The following is a 16999-nucleotide window of genomic DNA, read 5'->3' on the forward strand; positions in this document are numbered from 1 at the left end:
TGTGTGTGAGTGAGAGTGTAAGAGTGAGAGAGTGAGTGTGTGTGAGTGAGAGTGTGTGTGCATGTGAGAGTGTGTGAGTGAGTGTGTGTGTGAGTGTTTGAGTGTGTGGGTGAGTGAGTGTGTGTGAGTCAGAGTGTATGAGTAAGTGTGTGAGTGAGTGTGTGAGTGAGTGTGTGTGAGTGAGAGTGTAAGAGTGAGAGAGTGAGTGTGTGTGAGTGAGAGTGTGTGAGTGAGTGTGTGAGTAAGTGTGTGAGTGAGAGTGTGTGAGTGAGTGTGTGTGAGTGTGTGAGTGAGTGTTTGCGAATGAGTGTGTGTGAGTGAGATTGTATGAGTAAGTGTGTGAGTGAGTGTGTGAGTGAGTGTGTGTGAGTGAGAGTGTGAGAGTGAGAGAGTGAGTGTGTGTGAGTGAGAGTGTGTGAGTGAGTGTGTGAGTGAGAGTGTGTGTGTGAGAGTGTGTGTGTGAGTGAGAGTGAGTGAGAGAGTGTGTGAGTGAGAGTGAGAGACTGTGTGTGAGTGAGAGTAAGTGTGTGTGTGTGTGAGAGTGTGAGAGTAAGTGTGTGAGTGAGTGAGAGTGTGAGAGTGAGAGAGTGAGTGAGAGTGTGAGAGTGAGTAAGTGTGTGAGTGAGTGTGTGCGAGTGAGTGTGTGTGAGTGAGAGTGAGTGAGAGAGTGTGTGAGTGAGAGTGAGAGAGTGTGTGTGAGTGAGAGTAAGTGTGTGTGTGAGAGTGTGAGAGTAAGTGTGTGAATGAGTGAGAGTGTGAGAGTGAGAGAGTGAGTGAGAGTGTGTGAGTGAGAGTGAGAGAGTGTGTGTGAGTGAGAGTAAGTGTGTGTGTGAGAGTGTGAGAGTAAGTGTGTGTGTGTGTGTGAGTGTGAGAGTAAGTGTGCGTGTGTGTGAGTGTGAGAGTATTTGTGTGTGTGTGAGAGTGTGAGAGTAAGTGTGTGAGTGAGTGAGAGTGTGAGAGTGAGAGAGTGAGTGAGAGTGTGAGAGTGAGAGAGTGAGTGAGAGTGTGTGAGTGAGTGTGTGTGAGTGAGAGAGTGAGCGTGTGTGAGTGAGAGTGTGTGAGTGAGTGTGTGTGAGTGAGAGAGTGAGCGTGTGTGAGTGAGAGTGTGTGAGTGAGTGTGTGAGTAAGTGTGTGTGAGTGAGAGTGTGAGAGTGAGAGAGTGAGTGTGCGCGAGTGAGTGTGTGCGAGTGAGTGTGTGAATGAGTGTGTGTGAGTGAGAGTGTGAGAGTGAGAGAGTGAGTGTGTGCGAGTGAGTGTGTGCGAGTGAGTGTATGAGTGAGTGTGTGTGAGTGAGTGTGTGAGTAAGTGTGTGTGAGTGAGAGTGTGAGAGTGTGAGAGTGAGAGAGTGTGTGCGAGTGAGTGTGTGAGTGAGTGTGTGTGAGTGAGTGTGTTAGTGTGTCAGAGCGAGGCGCGAGCTATCAGTGGGTTGGAGGTGTTGAGTTGGTTTGTGACATGGGACAGGGGAATCAGCTTTTCACCCTCTCTCTCTATTCCCTTTTCACCCCAGGGGTCTTCATTGCTAAGAGTGACGTGGGAGTGGGAACAATCGTGGGCTCAGCTGTCTTCAACATTCTGTGTATCATTGGGCTCTGCGGAATCTTCACAGGACATGTAGGTCAAGCCCTCAATAGTCAAGCGTATCAACTTCAGTAAATTCCCACTCCCCCATACACAGAACACCCACCAACTCTCACTGGGGGACGGGATCCACACACACTGACTCTCACTGGGGTACGGGTCCCACACACACTGACTCTCACTGGGGTACGGGTCCCACACACACTGACTCTCACTGGGATAAAGTCCCAGACACACTGACTCTCACTGGGTTAGGGGTCCCACACACACTGACTCTCACTGGGGTACGGGTCCCACACACGCTGACTCTCACTGGGGTATGGGTCCCACACACACTGACTCTCACTGGGGTACGGGTCCCGCACACACTGACTCTCACTGGGGTACACGTCCCACACTCACTGACTCTCACTGGGGTACGGGTCCCACACACACTGACTCTCACTGGGGTACGGGTCCCACACACACTGACTCTCACTGGGGTACTGGTCGCACACTCACTGACTCTCACAGGCGTACGGGTCCCACACTCACTGACTCTCACTGGGGTACGAGTCCCACACTCACTGACTCTCACTGGGGTACGGGTCCCACACACACTGACTCTCACTGGGGTACGGGTCCCACACACACTGACTCTCACTGGGGTACTGGTCGCACACTCACTGACTCTCACAGGCGTACGGGTCCCACACTCACTGACTCTCACTGGGGTACGAGTCCCACACACACTGACTCTCACTGGGGTACGGGTCCCACACACACTGACTCTCACTGGGGTACGGGTCCCTCACACACTGACTCTCACTGGGGTACAGGTCCCACACACACTGACTCTCACTGGGGTACGGGTTCCACACACACTGACTCTCACTGGGGTACGGGTTCCACACACACTGACTCTCACTGGGGTACGGGTCCCACATACACTGACTGAAGGTAGGGGCTGGTTTTATTTATAACCACTCTCTCAATCCCTATCTCTCCACATGCAGGATGTCCATCTGACTTGGTGGTCCTTGTTCCGTGACTCAGTCTCCTACATCGTCTCAGTTCTTGCTCTCATTCTGGTAAGTTCAGATGCCTGATGGCCTGGGACTAAGCTCTAGGCTTTCAATGGGAGTTGGGAGTGAACACTGGGCTGTGGAGAGATTTTGGGAGTGAACCCCGGCCTGCGGAGAGGGTTGGGAGTGAACCCCGGCCTGTGGAGTGTTTGGGAGTGAACTCCGGCATGTGGAGAGGGTTTGGGAGTGAACTCCAGCATGTGGAGAGGGTTTGGGAGTGAACTCCGGCATGTGGAGAGGGTTTGGGAGTGAACTCCGGCATGTGGAGAGGGTTTGGGAGTGAACTCCGGCATGTGGAGTGTTTGGGAGTGAACTCCAGCATGTGGAGAGGGTTTGGGAGTGAACTCCGGCATGTGGAGAGGGTTTGGGAGTGAACTCCGGCATGTGGAGAGGGTTTGGGAGTGAACTCCGGCCTGTGGAGAGGGTTTGGGAGTGAACTCCAGCATGTGGAGAGGGTTTGGGAGTGAACTCCAGCATGTGGAGAGGGTTTGGGAGTGAACTCCAGCATGTGGAGAGGGTTTGGGAGTGAACTCCAGCATGTGGAGAGGGTTTGGGAGTGAACTCCGGCCTGTGGAGTGTTTGGGAGTGAACTCCAGCATGTGGAGAGGGTTTGGGAGTGAACTCCGGCATGTGGAGAGGGTTTGGGAGTGAACTCCGGCATGTGGAGAGGGTTTGGGAGTGAACTCCAGCATGTGGAGAGGGTTTGGGAGTGAACTCCGGCATGTGGAGAGGGTTTGGGAGTGAACTCCGGCATGTGGAGTGTTTGGGAGTGAACTCCAGCATGTGGAGAGGGTTTGGGAGTGAACTCCGGCCTGTGGAGTGTTTGGGAGTGAACTCCAGCATGTGGAGAGGGTTTGGGAGTGAACTCCGGCATGTGGAGAGGGTTTGGGAGTGAACTCCGGCCTGTGGAGTGTTTGGGAGTGAACTCCAGCATGTGGAGTGTTTGGGAGTGAACTCCGGCATGTGGAGTGTTTGGGAGTGAACTCCGGCATGTGGAGAGGGTTTGGGAGTGAACTCCGGCCTGTGGAGGGTTTGGGAGTGAACTCCGGCATGTGGAGAGGGTTTGGGAGTGAACTCCGGCATGTGGAGAGGGTTTGGGAGTGAACTCCAGCATGTGGAGAGGGTTTGGGAGTGAACTCCGGCATGTGGAGAGGGTTTGGGAGTGAACCCCGGCCTGTGGAGTGTTTGGGAGTGAACTCCAGCATGTGGAGAGGGTTTGGGAGTGAACCCCGGCCTGTGGAGTGTTTGGGAGTGAACTCCAGCATGTGGAGAGGGTTTGGGAGTGAACTCCGGCATGTGGAGAGGGTTTGGGAGTGAACTCCGGCCTGTGGAGTGTTTGGGAGTGAACTCCAGCATGTGGAGAGGGTTTGGGAGTGAACTCCGGCATGTGGAGAGGGTTTGGGAGTGAACCCCGGCATGTGGAGTGTTTGGGAGTGAACTCCGGCATGTGGAGAGGTTTGGGAGTGAACCCCGGCCTGTGGAGAGGGTTTGGGAGTGAACCCCGGCATGTGGAGTGTTTGGGAGTGAACTCCGGCATGTGGAGAGGTTTGGGAGTGAACCCCGGCCTGTGGAGAGGGTTTGGGAGTGAACCCCGGCCTGTGGAGTGTTTGGGAGTGAACTCCGGCATGTGGAGAGTGTTTGGGAGTGAACTCCGGCATGTGGAGAGGGTTTGGGAGTGAACTCCGGCCTGTGGAGTGTTTGGGAGTGAACTCCGGCATGTGGAGAGGGTTTGGGAGTGAACTCCAGCATGTGGAGAGGGTTTGGGAGTGAACTCCGGCATGTGGAGAGGGTTTGGGAGTGAACTCCGGCATGTGGAGAGGGTTTGGGAGTGAACTCCGGCATGTGGAGAGGGTTTGGGAGTGAACTCCGGCCTGTGGAGTGTTTGGGAGTGAACTCCGGCATGTGGAGAGGGTTTGGGAGTGAACTCCGGCATGTGGAGAGGGTTTGGGAGTGAACTCCGGCCTGTGGAGAGGGTTTGGGAGTGAACTCCGGCATGTGGAGTGTTTGGGAGTGAACTCCGGCCTGTGGAGGGTTTGGGAGTGAACTCCGGCATGTGGAGAGGGTTTGGGAGTGAACTCCGGCCTGTGGAGAGGGTTTGGGAGTGAACTCCGGCATGTGGAGAGGGTTTGGGAGTGAACTCCGGCATGTGGAGAGGGTTTGGGAGTGAACTCCGGCATGTGGAGAGGGTTTGGGAGTGAACTCCGGCATGTGGAGTGTTTGGGAGTGAACTCCGGCATGTGGAGAGGGTTTGGGAGTGAACTCCGGCATGTGGAGTGTTTGGGAGTGAACCCCGGCATGTGGAGTGTTTGGGAGTGAACTCCAGCATGTGGAGTGTTTGGGAGTGAACTCCGGCCTGTGGAGAGGGTTTGGGAGTGAACTCCGGCATGTGGAGAGGGTTTGGGAGTGAACTCCGGCATGTGGAGAGGGTTTGGGAGTGAACTCCGGCATGTGGAGAGGGTTTGGGAGTGAACCCCGGCCTGTGGAGTGTTTGGGAGTGAACTCCGGCATGTGGAGAGGGTTTGGGAGTGAACTCCGGCATGTGGAGAGGGTTTGGGAGTGAACTCCGGCATGTGGAGAGGGTTTGGGAGTGAACTCCGGCATGTGGAGAGGGTTTGGGAGTGAACTCCGGCCTGTGGAGAGGGTTTGGGAGTGAACTCCGGCATGTGGAGTGTTTGGGAGTGAACTCCGGCATGTGGAGAGGGTTTGGGAGTGAACTCCGGCATGTGGAGAGGGTTTGGGAGTGAACTCCGGCATGTGGAGTGTTTGGGAGTGAACTCCGGCATGTGGAGAGGGTTTGGGAGTGAACTCCGGCATGTGGAGAGGGTTTGGGAGTGAACTCCAGCATGTGGAGAGGGTTTGGGAGTGAACTCCAGCATGTGGAGTGTTTGGGAGTGAACTCCGGCATGTGGAGAGGGTTTGGAAGTGAACTCCGGCATGTGGAGAGGGTTTGGGAGTGAACCCCGGCCTGTGGAGTGTTTGGGAGTGAACTCCAGCATGTGGAGTGTTTGGGAGTGAACTCCGGCATGTGGAGAGGGTTTGGGAGTGAACTCCGGCATGTGGAGTGTTTGGGAGTGAACTCCGGCATGTGGAGAGGGTTTGGGAGTGAACTCCAGCATGTGGAGAGGGTTTGGGAGTGAACTCCGGCATGTGGAGTGTTTGGGAGTGAACTCCGGCATGTGGAGTGTTTGGGAGTGAACTCCGGCATGTGGAGAGGGTTTGGGAGTGAACTCCGGCCTGTGGAGGGTTTGGGAGTGAACTCCGGCATGTGGAGAGGGTTTGGGAGTGAACCCCGGCCTGTGGAGTGTTTGGGAGTGAACTCCGGCATGTGGAGAGTGTTTGGGAGTGAACTCCGGCATGTGGAGTGTTTGGGAGTGAACTCCGGCCTGTGGAGGGTTTGGGAGTGAACTCCAGCATGTGGAGAGGGTTTGGGAGTGAACTCCGGCCTGTGGAGGGTTTGGGAGTGAACTCCGGCATGTGGAGTGTTTGGGAGTGAACTCCGGCCTGTGGAGTGTTTGGGAGTGAACTCCAGCATGTGGAGAGGGTTTGGGAGTGAACTCCGGCATGTGGAGTGTTTGGGAGTGAACTCCAGCATGTGGAGTGTTTGGGAGAGAACTCCGGCATGTGGAGAGGGTTTGGGAGTGAACTCCAGCATGTGGAGAGGGTTTGGGAGTGAACTCCGGCATGTGGAGTGTTTGGGAGTGAACTCCGGCATGTGGAGAGGGTTTGGGAGTGAACTCCGGCATGTGGAGTGTTTGGGAGTGAACTCCGGCATGTGGAGAGGGTTTGGGAGTGAACTCCGGCATGTGGAGAGGGTTTGGGAGTGAACTCCGGCATGTGGAGTGTTTGGGAGTGAACTCCGGCATGTGGAGTGTTTGGGAGTGAACTCCGGCATGTGGAGAGGGTTTGGGAGTGAACTCCGGCATGTGGAGTGTTTGGGAGTGAACTCCGGCATGTGGAGAGGGTTTGGGAGTGAACTCCGGCATGTGGAGAGGGTTTGGGAGTGAACTCCGGCATGTGGAGTGTTTGGGAGTGAACTCCAGCATGTGGAGAGGGTTTGGGAGTGAACTCCGGCATGTGGAGAGGGTTTGGGAGTGAACTCCGGCATGTGGAGTGTTTGGGAGTGAACTCCGGCATGTGGAGTGTTTGGGAGTGAACTCCAGCATGTGGAGTGTTTGGGAGTGAACTCCAGCATGTGGAGAGGGTTTGGGAGTGAACCCCGGCCTGTGGAGTGTTTGGGAGTGAACTCCGGCATGTGGAGAGGGTTTGGGAGTGAACCCCGGCATGTGGAGAGGGTTTGGGAGTGAACTCCAGCATGTGGAGAGGGTTTGGGAGTGAACTCCGGCATGTGGAGTGTTTGGGAGTGAACTCCGGCCTGTGGAGGGTTTGGGAGTGAACTCCGGCATGTGGAGAGGGTTTGGGAGTGAACTCCGGCATGTGGAGTGTTTGGGAGTGAACTCCGGCATGTGGAGAGGGTTTGGGAGTGAACCCCGGCCTGTGGAGGGTTTGGGAGTGAACTCCGGCCTGTGGAGGGTTTGGGAGTGAACTCCGGCATGTGGAGAGGGTTTGGGAGTGAACCCCGGCCTGTGGAGTGTTTGGGAGTGAACTCCGGCATGTGGAGTGTTTGGGAGTGAACTCCGGCATGTGGAGTGTTTGGGAGTGAACTCCGGCATGTGGAGAGGGTTTGGGAGTGAACTCCGGCATGTGGAGAGGGTTTGGGAGTGAACTCCGGCATGTGGAGTGTTTGGGAGTGAACTCCGGCATGTGGAGAGGGTTTGGGAGTGAACTCCGGCATGTGGAGTGTTTGGGAGTGAACTCCGGCATGTGGAGAGGGTTTGGGAGTGAACTCCAGCATGTGGAGTGTTTGGGAGTGAACTCCGGCATGTGGAGTGTTTGGGAGTGAACTCCGGCCTGTGGAGTGTTTGGGAGTGAACTCCGGCATGTGGAGAGGGTTTGGGAGTGAACTCCGGCATGTGGAGTGTTTGGGAGTGAACTCCGGCATGTGGAGAGGGTTTGGGAGTGAACTCCGGCATGTGGAGAGGGTTTGGGAGTGAACTCCGGCATGTGGAGTGTTTGGGAGTGAACCCCGGCCTGTGGAGAGGGTTTGGGAGTGAACTCCGGCATGTGGAGTGTTTGGGAGTGAACTCCGGCATGTGGAGAGGGTTTGGGAGTGAACTCCGGCATGTGGAGAGGGTTTGGGAGTGAACTCCGGCATGTGGAGTGTTTGGGAGTGAACTCCGGCATGTGGAGTGTTTGGGAGTGAACCCCGGCCTGTGGAGAGGGTTTGGGAGTGAACTCCGGCATGTGGAGAGGGTTTGGGAGTGAACTCCGGCATGTGGAGAGGGTTTGGGAGTGAACTCCGGCATGTGGAGTGTTTGGGAGTGAACTCCGGCATGTGGAGAGGGTTTGGGAGTGAACTCCGGCCTGTGGAGGGTTTGGGAGTGAACTCCGGCATGTGGAGAGTGTTTGGGAGTGAACTCCAGCATGTGGAGAGGGTTTGGGAGTGAACTCCGGCATGTGGAGAGGGTTTGGGAGTGAACTCCGGCATGTGGAGAGGGTTTGGGAGTGAACCCCGGCCTGTGGAGTGTTTGGGAGTGAACTCCGGCATGTGGAGAGGGTTTGGGAGTGAACTCCGGCCTGTGGAGAGGGTTTGGGAGTGAACTCCGGCATGTGGAGAGGGTTTGGGAGTGAACCCCGGCCTGTGGAGTGTTTGGGAGTGAACTCCGGCATGTGGAGAGGGTTTGGGAGTGAACTCCGGCATGTGGAGTGTTTGGGAGTGAACTCCGGCATGTGGAGTGTTTGGGAGTGAACTCCGGCATGTGGAGAGGGTTTGGGAGTGAACTCCGGCATGTGGAGAGGGTTTGGGAGTGAACTCCGGCATGTGGAGTGTTTGGGAGTGAACTCCGGCATGTGGAGAGGGTTTGGGAGTGAACTCCGGCATGTGGAGTGTTTGGGAGTGAACTCCGGCATGTGGAGAGGGTTTGGGAGTGAACTCCGGCATGTGGAGAGGGTTTGGGAGTGAACTCCGGCATGTGGAGAGGGTTTGGGAGTGAACTCCGGCATGTGGAGTGTTTGGGAGTGAACTCCGGCATGTGGAGAGGGTTTGGGAGTGAACTCCGGCATGTGGAGAGGGTTTGGGAGTGAACTCCGGCATGTGGAGAGGGTTTGGGAGTGAACTCCGGCATGTGGAGTGTTTGGGAGTGAACTCCGGCCTGTGGAGAGGGTTTGGGAGTGAACTCCGGCATGTGGAGAGGGTTTGGGAGTGAACTCCGGCATGTGGAGTGTTTGGGAGTGAACTCCGGCATGTGGAGTGTTTGGGAGTGAACTCCGGCATGTGGAGTGTTTGGGAGTGAACTCCGGCATGTGGAGTGTTTGGGAGTGAACTCCGGCATGTGGAGTGTTTGGGAGTGAACTCCGGCATGTGGAGAGGGTTTGGGAGTGAACTCCGGCCTGTGGAGAGGGTTTGGGAGTGAACTCCGGCATGTGGAGTGTTTGGGAGTGAACTCCGGCATGTGGAGTGTTTGGGAGTGAACTCCGGCATGTGGAGAGGGTTTGGGAGTGAACTCCGGCATGTGGAGAGGGTTTGGGAGTGAACTCCGGCATGTGGAGTGTTTGAGAGTGAACTCCGGCATGTGGAGAGGGTTTGGGAGTGAACTCCGGAATGTGGAGGGTTTGGGAGTGAACTCCGGCATGTGGAGAGGGTTTGGGAGTGAACTCCGGCATGTGGAGTGTTTGGGAGTGAACTCCGGCCTGTGGAGAGGGTTTGGGAGTGAACTCCGGCATGTGGAGAGGGTTTGGGAGTGAACTCCGGCATGTGGAGTGTTTGGGAGTGAACTCCGGCATGTGGAGAGGGTTTGGGAGTGAACTCCGGCCTGTGGAGAGGGTTTGGGAGTGAACTCCGGCCTGTGGAGAGGGTTTGGGAGTGAACTCCGGCCTGTGGAGAGGGTTTGGGAGTGAACTCCGGCATGTGGAGAGGGTTTGGGAGTGAACTCCGGCATGTGGAGTGTTTGGGAGTGAACCCCGGCCTGTGGAGAGGGTTTGGGAGTGAACTCCAGCATGTGGAGAGGGTTTGGGAGTGAACTCCGGCATGTGGAGTGTTTGGGAGTGAACTCCAGCATGTGGAGAGGGTTTGGGAGTGAACCCCGGCCTGTGGAGTGTTTGGGAGTGAACTCCAGCATGTGGAGAGGGTTTGGGAGTGAACTCCAGCATGTGGAGAGGGTTTGGGAGTGAACTCCGGCATGTGGAGAGGGTTTGGGAGTGAACTCCAGCATGTGGAGAGGGTTTGGGAGTGAACTCCGGCATGTGGAGTGTTTGGGAGTGAACTCCGGCATGTGGAGAGGGTTTGGGAGTGAACTCCGGCATGTGGAGTGTTTGGGAGTGAACTCCGGCATGTGGAGAGGGTTTGGGAGTGAACTCCAGCATGTGGAGAGGGTTTGGGAGTGAACCCCGGCATGTGGAGAGGGTTTGGGAGTGAACTCCAGCATGTGGAGAGGGTTTGGGAGTGAACTCCGGCCTGTGGAGAGTGTTTGGGAGTGAACTCCAGCATGTGGAGTGTTTGGGAGTGAACTCCGGCATGTGGAGAGGGTTTGGGAGTGAACTCCGGCATGTGGAGAGGGTTTGGGAGTGAACTCCGGCCTGTGGAGAGGGTTTGGGAGTGAACTCCGGCATGTGGAGAGTGTTTGGGAGTGAACTCCGGCATGTGGAGAGGGTTTGGGAGTGAACTCCGGCATGTGGAGAGTGTTTGGGAGTGAACTCCGGCCTGTGGAGTGTTTGGGAGAGAACTCCGGCCTGTGGAGAGGGTTTGGGAGTGAACTCCGGCATGTGGAGAGGGTTTGGGAGTGAACTCCGGCATGTGGAGAGGGTTTGGGAGTGAACTCCGGCCTGTGGAGTGTTTGGGAGTGAACTCCGGCATGTGGAGAGGGTTTGGGAGTGAACTCCGGCATGTGGAGAGGGTTTGGGAGTGAACTCCGGCATGTGGAGTGTTTGGGAGTGAACTCCGGCATGTGGAGAGGGTTTGGGAGTGAACTCCGGCATGTGGAGGGTTTGGGAGTGAACTCCGGCCTGTGGAGAGGGTTTGGGAGTGAACTCCGGCATGTGGAGTGTTTGGGAGTGAACTCCGGCATGTGGAGAGGGTTTGGGAGTGAACTCCGGCATGTGGAGAGGGTTTGGGAGTGAACTCCGGCCTGTGGAGAGGGTTTGGGAGTGAACTCCGGCCTGTGGAGAGGGTTTGGGAGTGAACTCCGGCATGTGGAGGGTTTGGGAGTGAACTCCGGCATGTGGAGAGGGTTTGGGAGTGAACTCCGGCATGTGGAGTGTTTGGGAGTGAACTCCGGCATGTGGAGTGTTTGGGAGTGAACTCCGGCATGTGGAGAGGGTTTGGGAGTGAACTCCGGCATGTGGAGTGTTTGGGAGTGAACTCCGGCATGTGGAGAGGGTTTGGGAGTGAACTCCGGCATGTGGAGTGTTTGGGAGTGAACTCCAGCATGTGGAGAGGGTTTGGGAGTGAACTCCGGCATGTGGAGAGGGTTTTGGGAGTGAACTCCGGCATGTGGAGAGGGTTTGGGAGTGAACTCCGGCCTGTGGAGAGGGTTTGGGAGTGAACTCCGGCCTGTGGAGAGGGTTTGGGAGTGAACTCCGGCATGTGGAGAGGGTTTGGGAGTGAACTCCGGCATGTGGAGAGGGTTTGGGAGTGAACTCCGGCCTGTGGAGAGGGTTTGGGAGTGAACTCCGGCCTGTGGAGAGGGTTTGGGAGTGAACTCCGGCATGTGGAGAGGGTTTGGGAGTGAACTCCGGCCTGTGGAGAGGGTTTGGGAGTGAACCCCGGCCTGTGGAGTGTTTGGGAGTGAACTCCGGCCTGTGGAGAGGGTTTGGGAGTGAACTCCAGCATGTGGAGAGGGTTTGGGAGTGAACTCCGGCATGTGGAGAGGGTTTGGGAGTGAACTCCGGCCTGTGGAGTGTTTGGGAGAGAACTCCGGCATGTGGAGAGGGTTTGGGAGTGAACTCCGGCCTGTGGAGTGTTTGGGAGTGAACTCCGGCATGTGGAGAGGGTTTGGGAGTGAACTCCGGCATGTGGAGAGGGTTTGGGAGTGAACTCCGGCATGTGGAGAGGGTTTGGGAGTGAACTCCGGCATGTGGAGAGGGTTTGGGAGTGAACTCCGGCCTGTGGAGAGGGTTTGGGAGTGAACTCCGGCCTGTGGAGAGGGTTTGGGAGTGAACTCCGGCCTGTGGAGTGTTTGGGAGTGAACTCCGGCATGTGGAGAGGGTTTGGGAGTGAACTCCAGCATGTGGAGAGGGTTTGGGAGTGAACCCCGGCCTGTGGAGTGTTTGGGAGTGAACTCCGGCATGTGGAGAGGGTTTGGGAGTGAACTCCGGCATGTGGAGAGGGTTTGGGAGTGAACTCCGGCCTGTGGAGTGTTTGGGAGTGAACTCCAGCATGTGGAGAGGGTTTGGGAGTGAACTCCGGCATGTGGAGTGTTTGGGAGTGAACTCCGGCCTGTGGAGGGTTTGGGAGTGAACTCCGGCATGTGGAGAGGGTTTGGGAGTGAACTCCGGCATGTGGAGAGGGTTTGGGAGTGAACTCCGGCATGTGGAGTGTTTGGGAGTGAACTCCAGCATGTGGAGAGGGTTTGGGAGTGAACTCCAGCATGTGGAGAGGGTTTGGGAGTGAACTCCGGCATGTGGAGAGGGTTTGGGAGTGAACTCCAGCATGTGGAGAGGGTTTGGGAGTGAACTCCGGCCTGTGGAGTGTTTGGGAGTGAACTCCGGCATGTGGAGAGGGTTTGGGAGTGAACTCCGGCATGTGGAGAGGGTTTGGGAGTGAACTCCGGCCTGTGGAGAGGGTTTGGGAGTGAACTCCGGCCTGTGGAGAGGGTTTGGGAGTGAACTCCGGCATGTGGAGAGGGTTTGGGAGTGAACTCCGGCATGTGGAGAGGGTTTGGGAGTGAACTCCGGCATGTGGAGAGGGTTTGGGAGTGAACTCCGGCATGTGGAGAGGGTTTGGGAGTGAACTCCGGCCTGTGGAGAGGGTTTGGGAGTGAACTCCGGCATGTGGAGAGGGTTTGGGAGTGAACTCCGGCATGTGGAGAGGGTTTGGGAGTGAACTCCGGCATGTGGAGAGGGTTTGGGAGTGAACTCCGGCATGTGGAGAGTGTTTGGGAGTGAACTCCGGCCTGTGGAGTGTTTGGGAGTGAACTCCAGCATGTGGAGAGGGTTTGGGAGTGAACTCCGGCATGTGGAGAGGGTTTGGGAGTGAACTCCAGCATGTGGAGAGGGTTTGGGAGTGAACTCCGGCATGTGGAGTGTTTGGGAGTGAACTCCGGCATGTGGAGTGTTTGGGAGTGAACTCCGGCATGTGGAGAGGGTTTGGGAGTGAACTCCAGCATGTGGAGTGTTTGGGAGTGAACTCCGGCATGTGGAGTGTTTGGGAGTGAACTCCGGCATGTGGAGAGGGTTTGGGAGTGAACTCCGGCATGTGGAGAGTGTTTGGGAGTGAACTCCGGCCTGTGGAGTGTTTGGGAGTGAACTCCAGCATGTGGAGTGTTTGGGAGTGAACTCCAGCATGTGGAGAGGGTTTGGGAGTGAACTCCGGCATGTGGAGTGTTTGGGAGTGAACTCCAGCATGTGGAGAGGGTTTGGGAGTGAACTCCGGCATGTGGAGTGTTTGGGAGTGAACTCCGGCCTGTGGAGGGTTTGGGAGTGAACTCCGGCCTGTGGAGAGGGTTTGGGAGTGAACTCCGGCCTGTGGAGTGTTTGGGAGTGAACTCCGGCCTGTGGAGAGGGTTTGGGAGTGAACTCCGGCCTGTGGAGTGTTTGGGAGTGAACTCCGGCATGTGGAGAGGGTTTGGGAGTGAACTCCGGCATGTGGAGAGGGTTTGGGAGTGAACTCCGGCATGTGGAGAGGGTTTGGGAGTGAACTCCGGCATGTGGAGAGGGTTTGGGAGTGAACTCCAGCATGTGGAGAGGGTTTGGGAGTGAACTCCGGCCTGTGGAGTGTTTGGGAGTGAACTCCGGCATGTGGAGAGGGTTTGGGAGTGAACTCCAGCATGTGGAGAGGGTTTGGGAGTGAACTCCGGCATGTGGAGTGTTTGGGAGTGAACTCCGGCCTGTGGAGGGTTTGGGAGTGAACTCCGGCCTGTGGAGAGGGTTTGGGAGTGAACTCCGGCCTGTGGAGGGTTTGGGAGTGAACTCCGGCATGTGGAGGGTTTGGGAGTGAACTCCGGCCTGTGGAGGGTTTGGGAGTGAACTCCGGCATGTGGAGTGTTTGGGAGTGAACTCCGGCCTGTGGAGGGTTTGGGAGTGAACCCCGGCCTGTGGAGAGGGTTTGGGAGTGAACTCCGGCATGTGGAGAGGGTTTGGGAGTGAACTCCGGCATGTGGAGTGTTTGGGAGTGAACTCCGGCCTGTGGAGGGTTTGGGAGTGAACTCCGGCATGTGGAGAGGGTTTGGGAGTGAACTCCGGCCTGTGGAGAGGGTTTGGGAGTGAACTCCGGCATGTGGAGAGGGTTTGGGAGTGAACTCCGGCATGTGGAGAGGGTTTGGGAGTGAACTCCGGCATGTGGAGAGGGTTTGGGAGTGAACTCCGGCATGTGGAGAGGGTTTGGGAGTGAACTCCGGCATGTGGAGAGGGTTTGGGAGTGAACTCCGGCATGTGGAGTGTTTGGGAGTGAACTCCGGCATGTGGAGAGGGTTTGGGAGTGAACTCCGGCATGTGGAGAGGGTTTGGGAGTGAACTCCGGCATGTGGAGAGGGTTTGGGAGTGAACTCCGGCATGTGGAGTGTTTGGGAGTGAACTCCGGCATGTGGAGAGTGTTTGGGAGTGAACTCCGGCATGTGGAGAGGGTTTGGGAGTGAACTCCGGCATGTGGAGTGTTTGGGAGTGAACTCCGGCATGTGGAGTGTTTGGGAGTGAACTCCGGCATGTGGAGAGGGTTTGGGAGTGAACTCCAGCATGTGGAGAGGGTTTGGGAGTGAACTCCGGCATGTGGAGAGGGTTTGGGAGTGAACTCCGGCATGTGGAGAGGGTTTGGGAGTGAACTCCAGCATGTGGAGAGGGTTTGGGAGTGAACTCCGGCATGTGGAGAGGGTTTGGGAGTGAACTCCGGCATGTGGAGTGTTTGGGAGTGAACTCCGGCATGTGGAGAGGGTTTGGGAGTGAACTCCGGCATGTGGAGTGTTTGGGAGTGAACTCCGGCATGTGGAGTGTTTGGGAGTGAACCCCGGCCTGTGGAGAGGGTTTGGGAGTGAACTCCGGCATGTGGAGAGGGTTTGGGAGTGAACTCCGGCATGTGGAGTGTTTGGGAGTGAACTCCGGCATGTGGAGAGTGTTTGGGAGTGAACTCCGGCATGTGGAGAGGGTTTGGGAGTGAACTCCGGCATGTGGAGTGTTTGGGAGTGAACTCCAGCATGTGGAGAGGGTTTGGGAGTGAACTCCGGCATGTGGAGAGGGTTTGGGAGTGAACTCCGGCATGTGGAGAGGGTTTGGGAGTGAACTCCAGCATGTGGAGAGGGTTTGGGAGTGAACTCCGGCATGTGGAGAGGGTTTGGGAGTGAACTCCGGCCTGTGGAGTGTTTGGGAGTGAACTCCGGCATGTGGAGAGGGTTTGGGAGTGAACTCCGGCATGTGGAGGGTTTGGGAGTGAACTCCGGCATGTGGAGTGTTTGGGAGTGAACTCCGGCCTGTGGAACTAGGGGGCTAGAAGTAAAAACCAGTTCAAAATTGTCATGTCCCCGTAAAAACTAATAATTGTGTCACCGATAACACTGGAGCTCCATGTGAAGGGATACAGCAGCAGCTTGGAGCAGGTCTCCGGGGACCAGTCTGTCACAGCAGCTGACACTATGTCGGTGTGTGGACAACCCAGAACCTACAACTACCGACTGACACATTGAACCTGCGATTCCTAAAGAATGAGCAGGAAAGACTCTGATCAAACGAGTCCCTGTGGAAAATCCCGAGGTGGATTACACTGACTGACCTGTCCTGAGGGGACGTGGAGTTCCACACCATGGAGAGACATCCAGGCCTATTTCAAACACACACACACACTCCAGAGGGAGGCCTGGGAAACGCAAAAAGCCGGAGTTTTACATCCCTGTCCTCCCCCTGCCCCCCGAGGCCAGCAACACCCCATTGAACATCCTAAATACCAGCTCCTGTTGATTTATATCTCACCATGTGATGAAAACAAAATGGATTTTTGATGCAAGAGCTGCCTATTCTCCCTCTCGGGAAGGCACAGAGAAATGTGTTTGAAACTGGCTCTGAAAACCAGGATTGGGCAGAGCAGAGTGAGGACAGAGAAGCATGAAGGACGCCTGTGTGTGTCTGTGTCTGTCTGTGTATGTGTGTGTGGGTGTGTGTCTGTCTGTGTCTGTCTGCGTGTGTGTGTATGTCTGTGTGTCTGTCTGTGTGTGTGTCTGTGTCTGTGCGTGTGTGTCTGTGTCTGTGTCTGTCTGTGCGTTTGTCTGTGTGTGTGCCTGTGTCTGTGTCTGTCTGTGTGTTTGTGTGTGTGTGTCTGTGTCTGTCTGTGTGTGTCTGTGTCTGTGTGTGTGTGTCTGTGCCTATGTCTGCCTGTGTGTTTGTCTGTGTGTGTGTGTCCACGTCTGTCTGTGTGTGTGTGTGTGTGTGTGTGTGTCCGTCTGTGTCTGTCTGTGTGTCTGTGTATGTCTGTGTGTCTGTCTGTGTGTGTGTCTGTGTCTGTGTGTGTGTCTGTGTCTGTGTCTGTCTGTGTGTTTGTCTGTGTGTGTGTGTGTGTGTGTGTGTGTCCGTCTGTGTCTGTGTGCATGTGTGTCTTACTCTCACCCTCTGTGTATATGTGTGTCTCTCTCTATATGTGTGTGTGTGTGTGTGTGTATGCGTATGGGAGGGGTATGTGTGTGTGGGGGGGAAGGGTGTGTGTGTATGTATGTGGGGGAGGGGTATGTGTGTGTCTCTCTCTCACTTTCTGTGTGTGTGTGTGTGTGTCTGTGTGATTCTCACTCACTCACGGTGTACATGCGTTTCTCTCTCTAAGTGTGTGTGGGAGGGGTGTGTGTGTGTGGGAGGGGTGTGTGTGTGTGGGAGGGGTGTGTGTATGTGGGAGGGGTGTGTGTGTATGTGGGAGGGGTGTGTGTGTGTGTGTGGGAGGGGTGTGTGTATGTGGGAGGGGTGTGTGTGTGTGTGGGAGGGGTGTGTGTGTGTGGGAGGGGTGTGTGTATGTGGGAGGGGTGTGTGTGTGTGTGTGGGAGGGGTGTGTGTGTGTGTGGGAGGGGTGTGTGTATGTGGGAGGGGTGTGTGTGTGTATGTGGGAGGTGTGTGTGTGTATGTGGGAGGGGTGTGTGTGTGTGTGTGGGAGGTGTGTGTGTGTATGTGGGAGGGGTGTG

At 56.2% G+C, this 16999-nt stretch overlaps 1 protein-coding gene across 1 annotated transcript in view; it reads left to right on the forward strand.

The window, feature by feature from the left end:
• LOC121274746 (sodium/potassium/calcium exchanger 3-like) overlaps positions 1–16999 on the forward strand; it is a 142014-nt gene that overhangs the window by 20895 nt on the left and 104120 nt on the right. Inside the window, exons 5-6 of the mRNA XM_041182089.1 lie at positions 1508–1611; positions 2574–2648. Coding sequence (XP_041038023.1) covers positions 1508–1611; positions 2574–2648 — 179 coding nt within the window. The remainder of the gene's footprint in view (positions 1–1507; positions 1612–2573; positions 2649–16999) is intronic.

This window comes from Carcharodon carcharias, assembly GCF_017639515.1.
Source record: "Carcharodon carcharias isolate sCarCar2 chromosome 37 unlocalized genomic scaffold, sCarCar2.pri SUPER_37_unloc_5, whole genome shotgun sequence".
NCBI classification, from domain to species: domain Eukaryota; kingdom Metazoa; phylum Chordata; class Chondrichthyes; order Lamniformes; family Lamnidae; genus Carcharodon; species Carcharodon carcharias.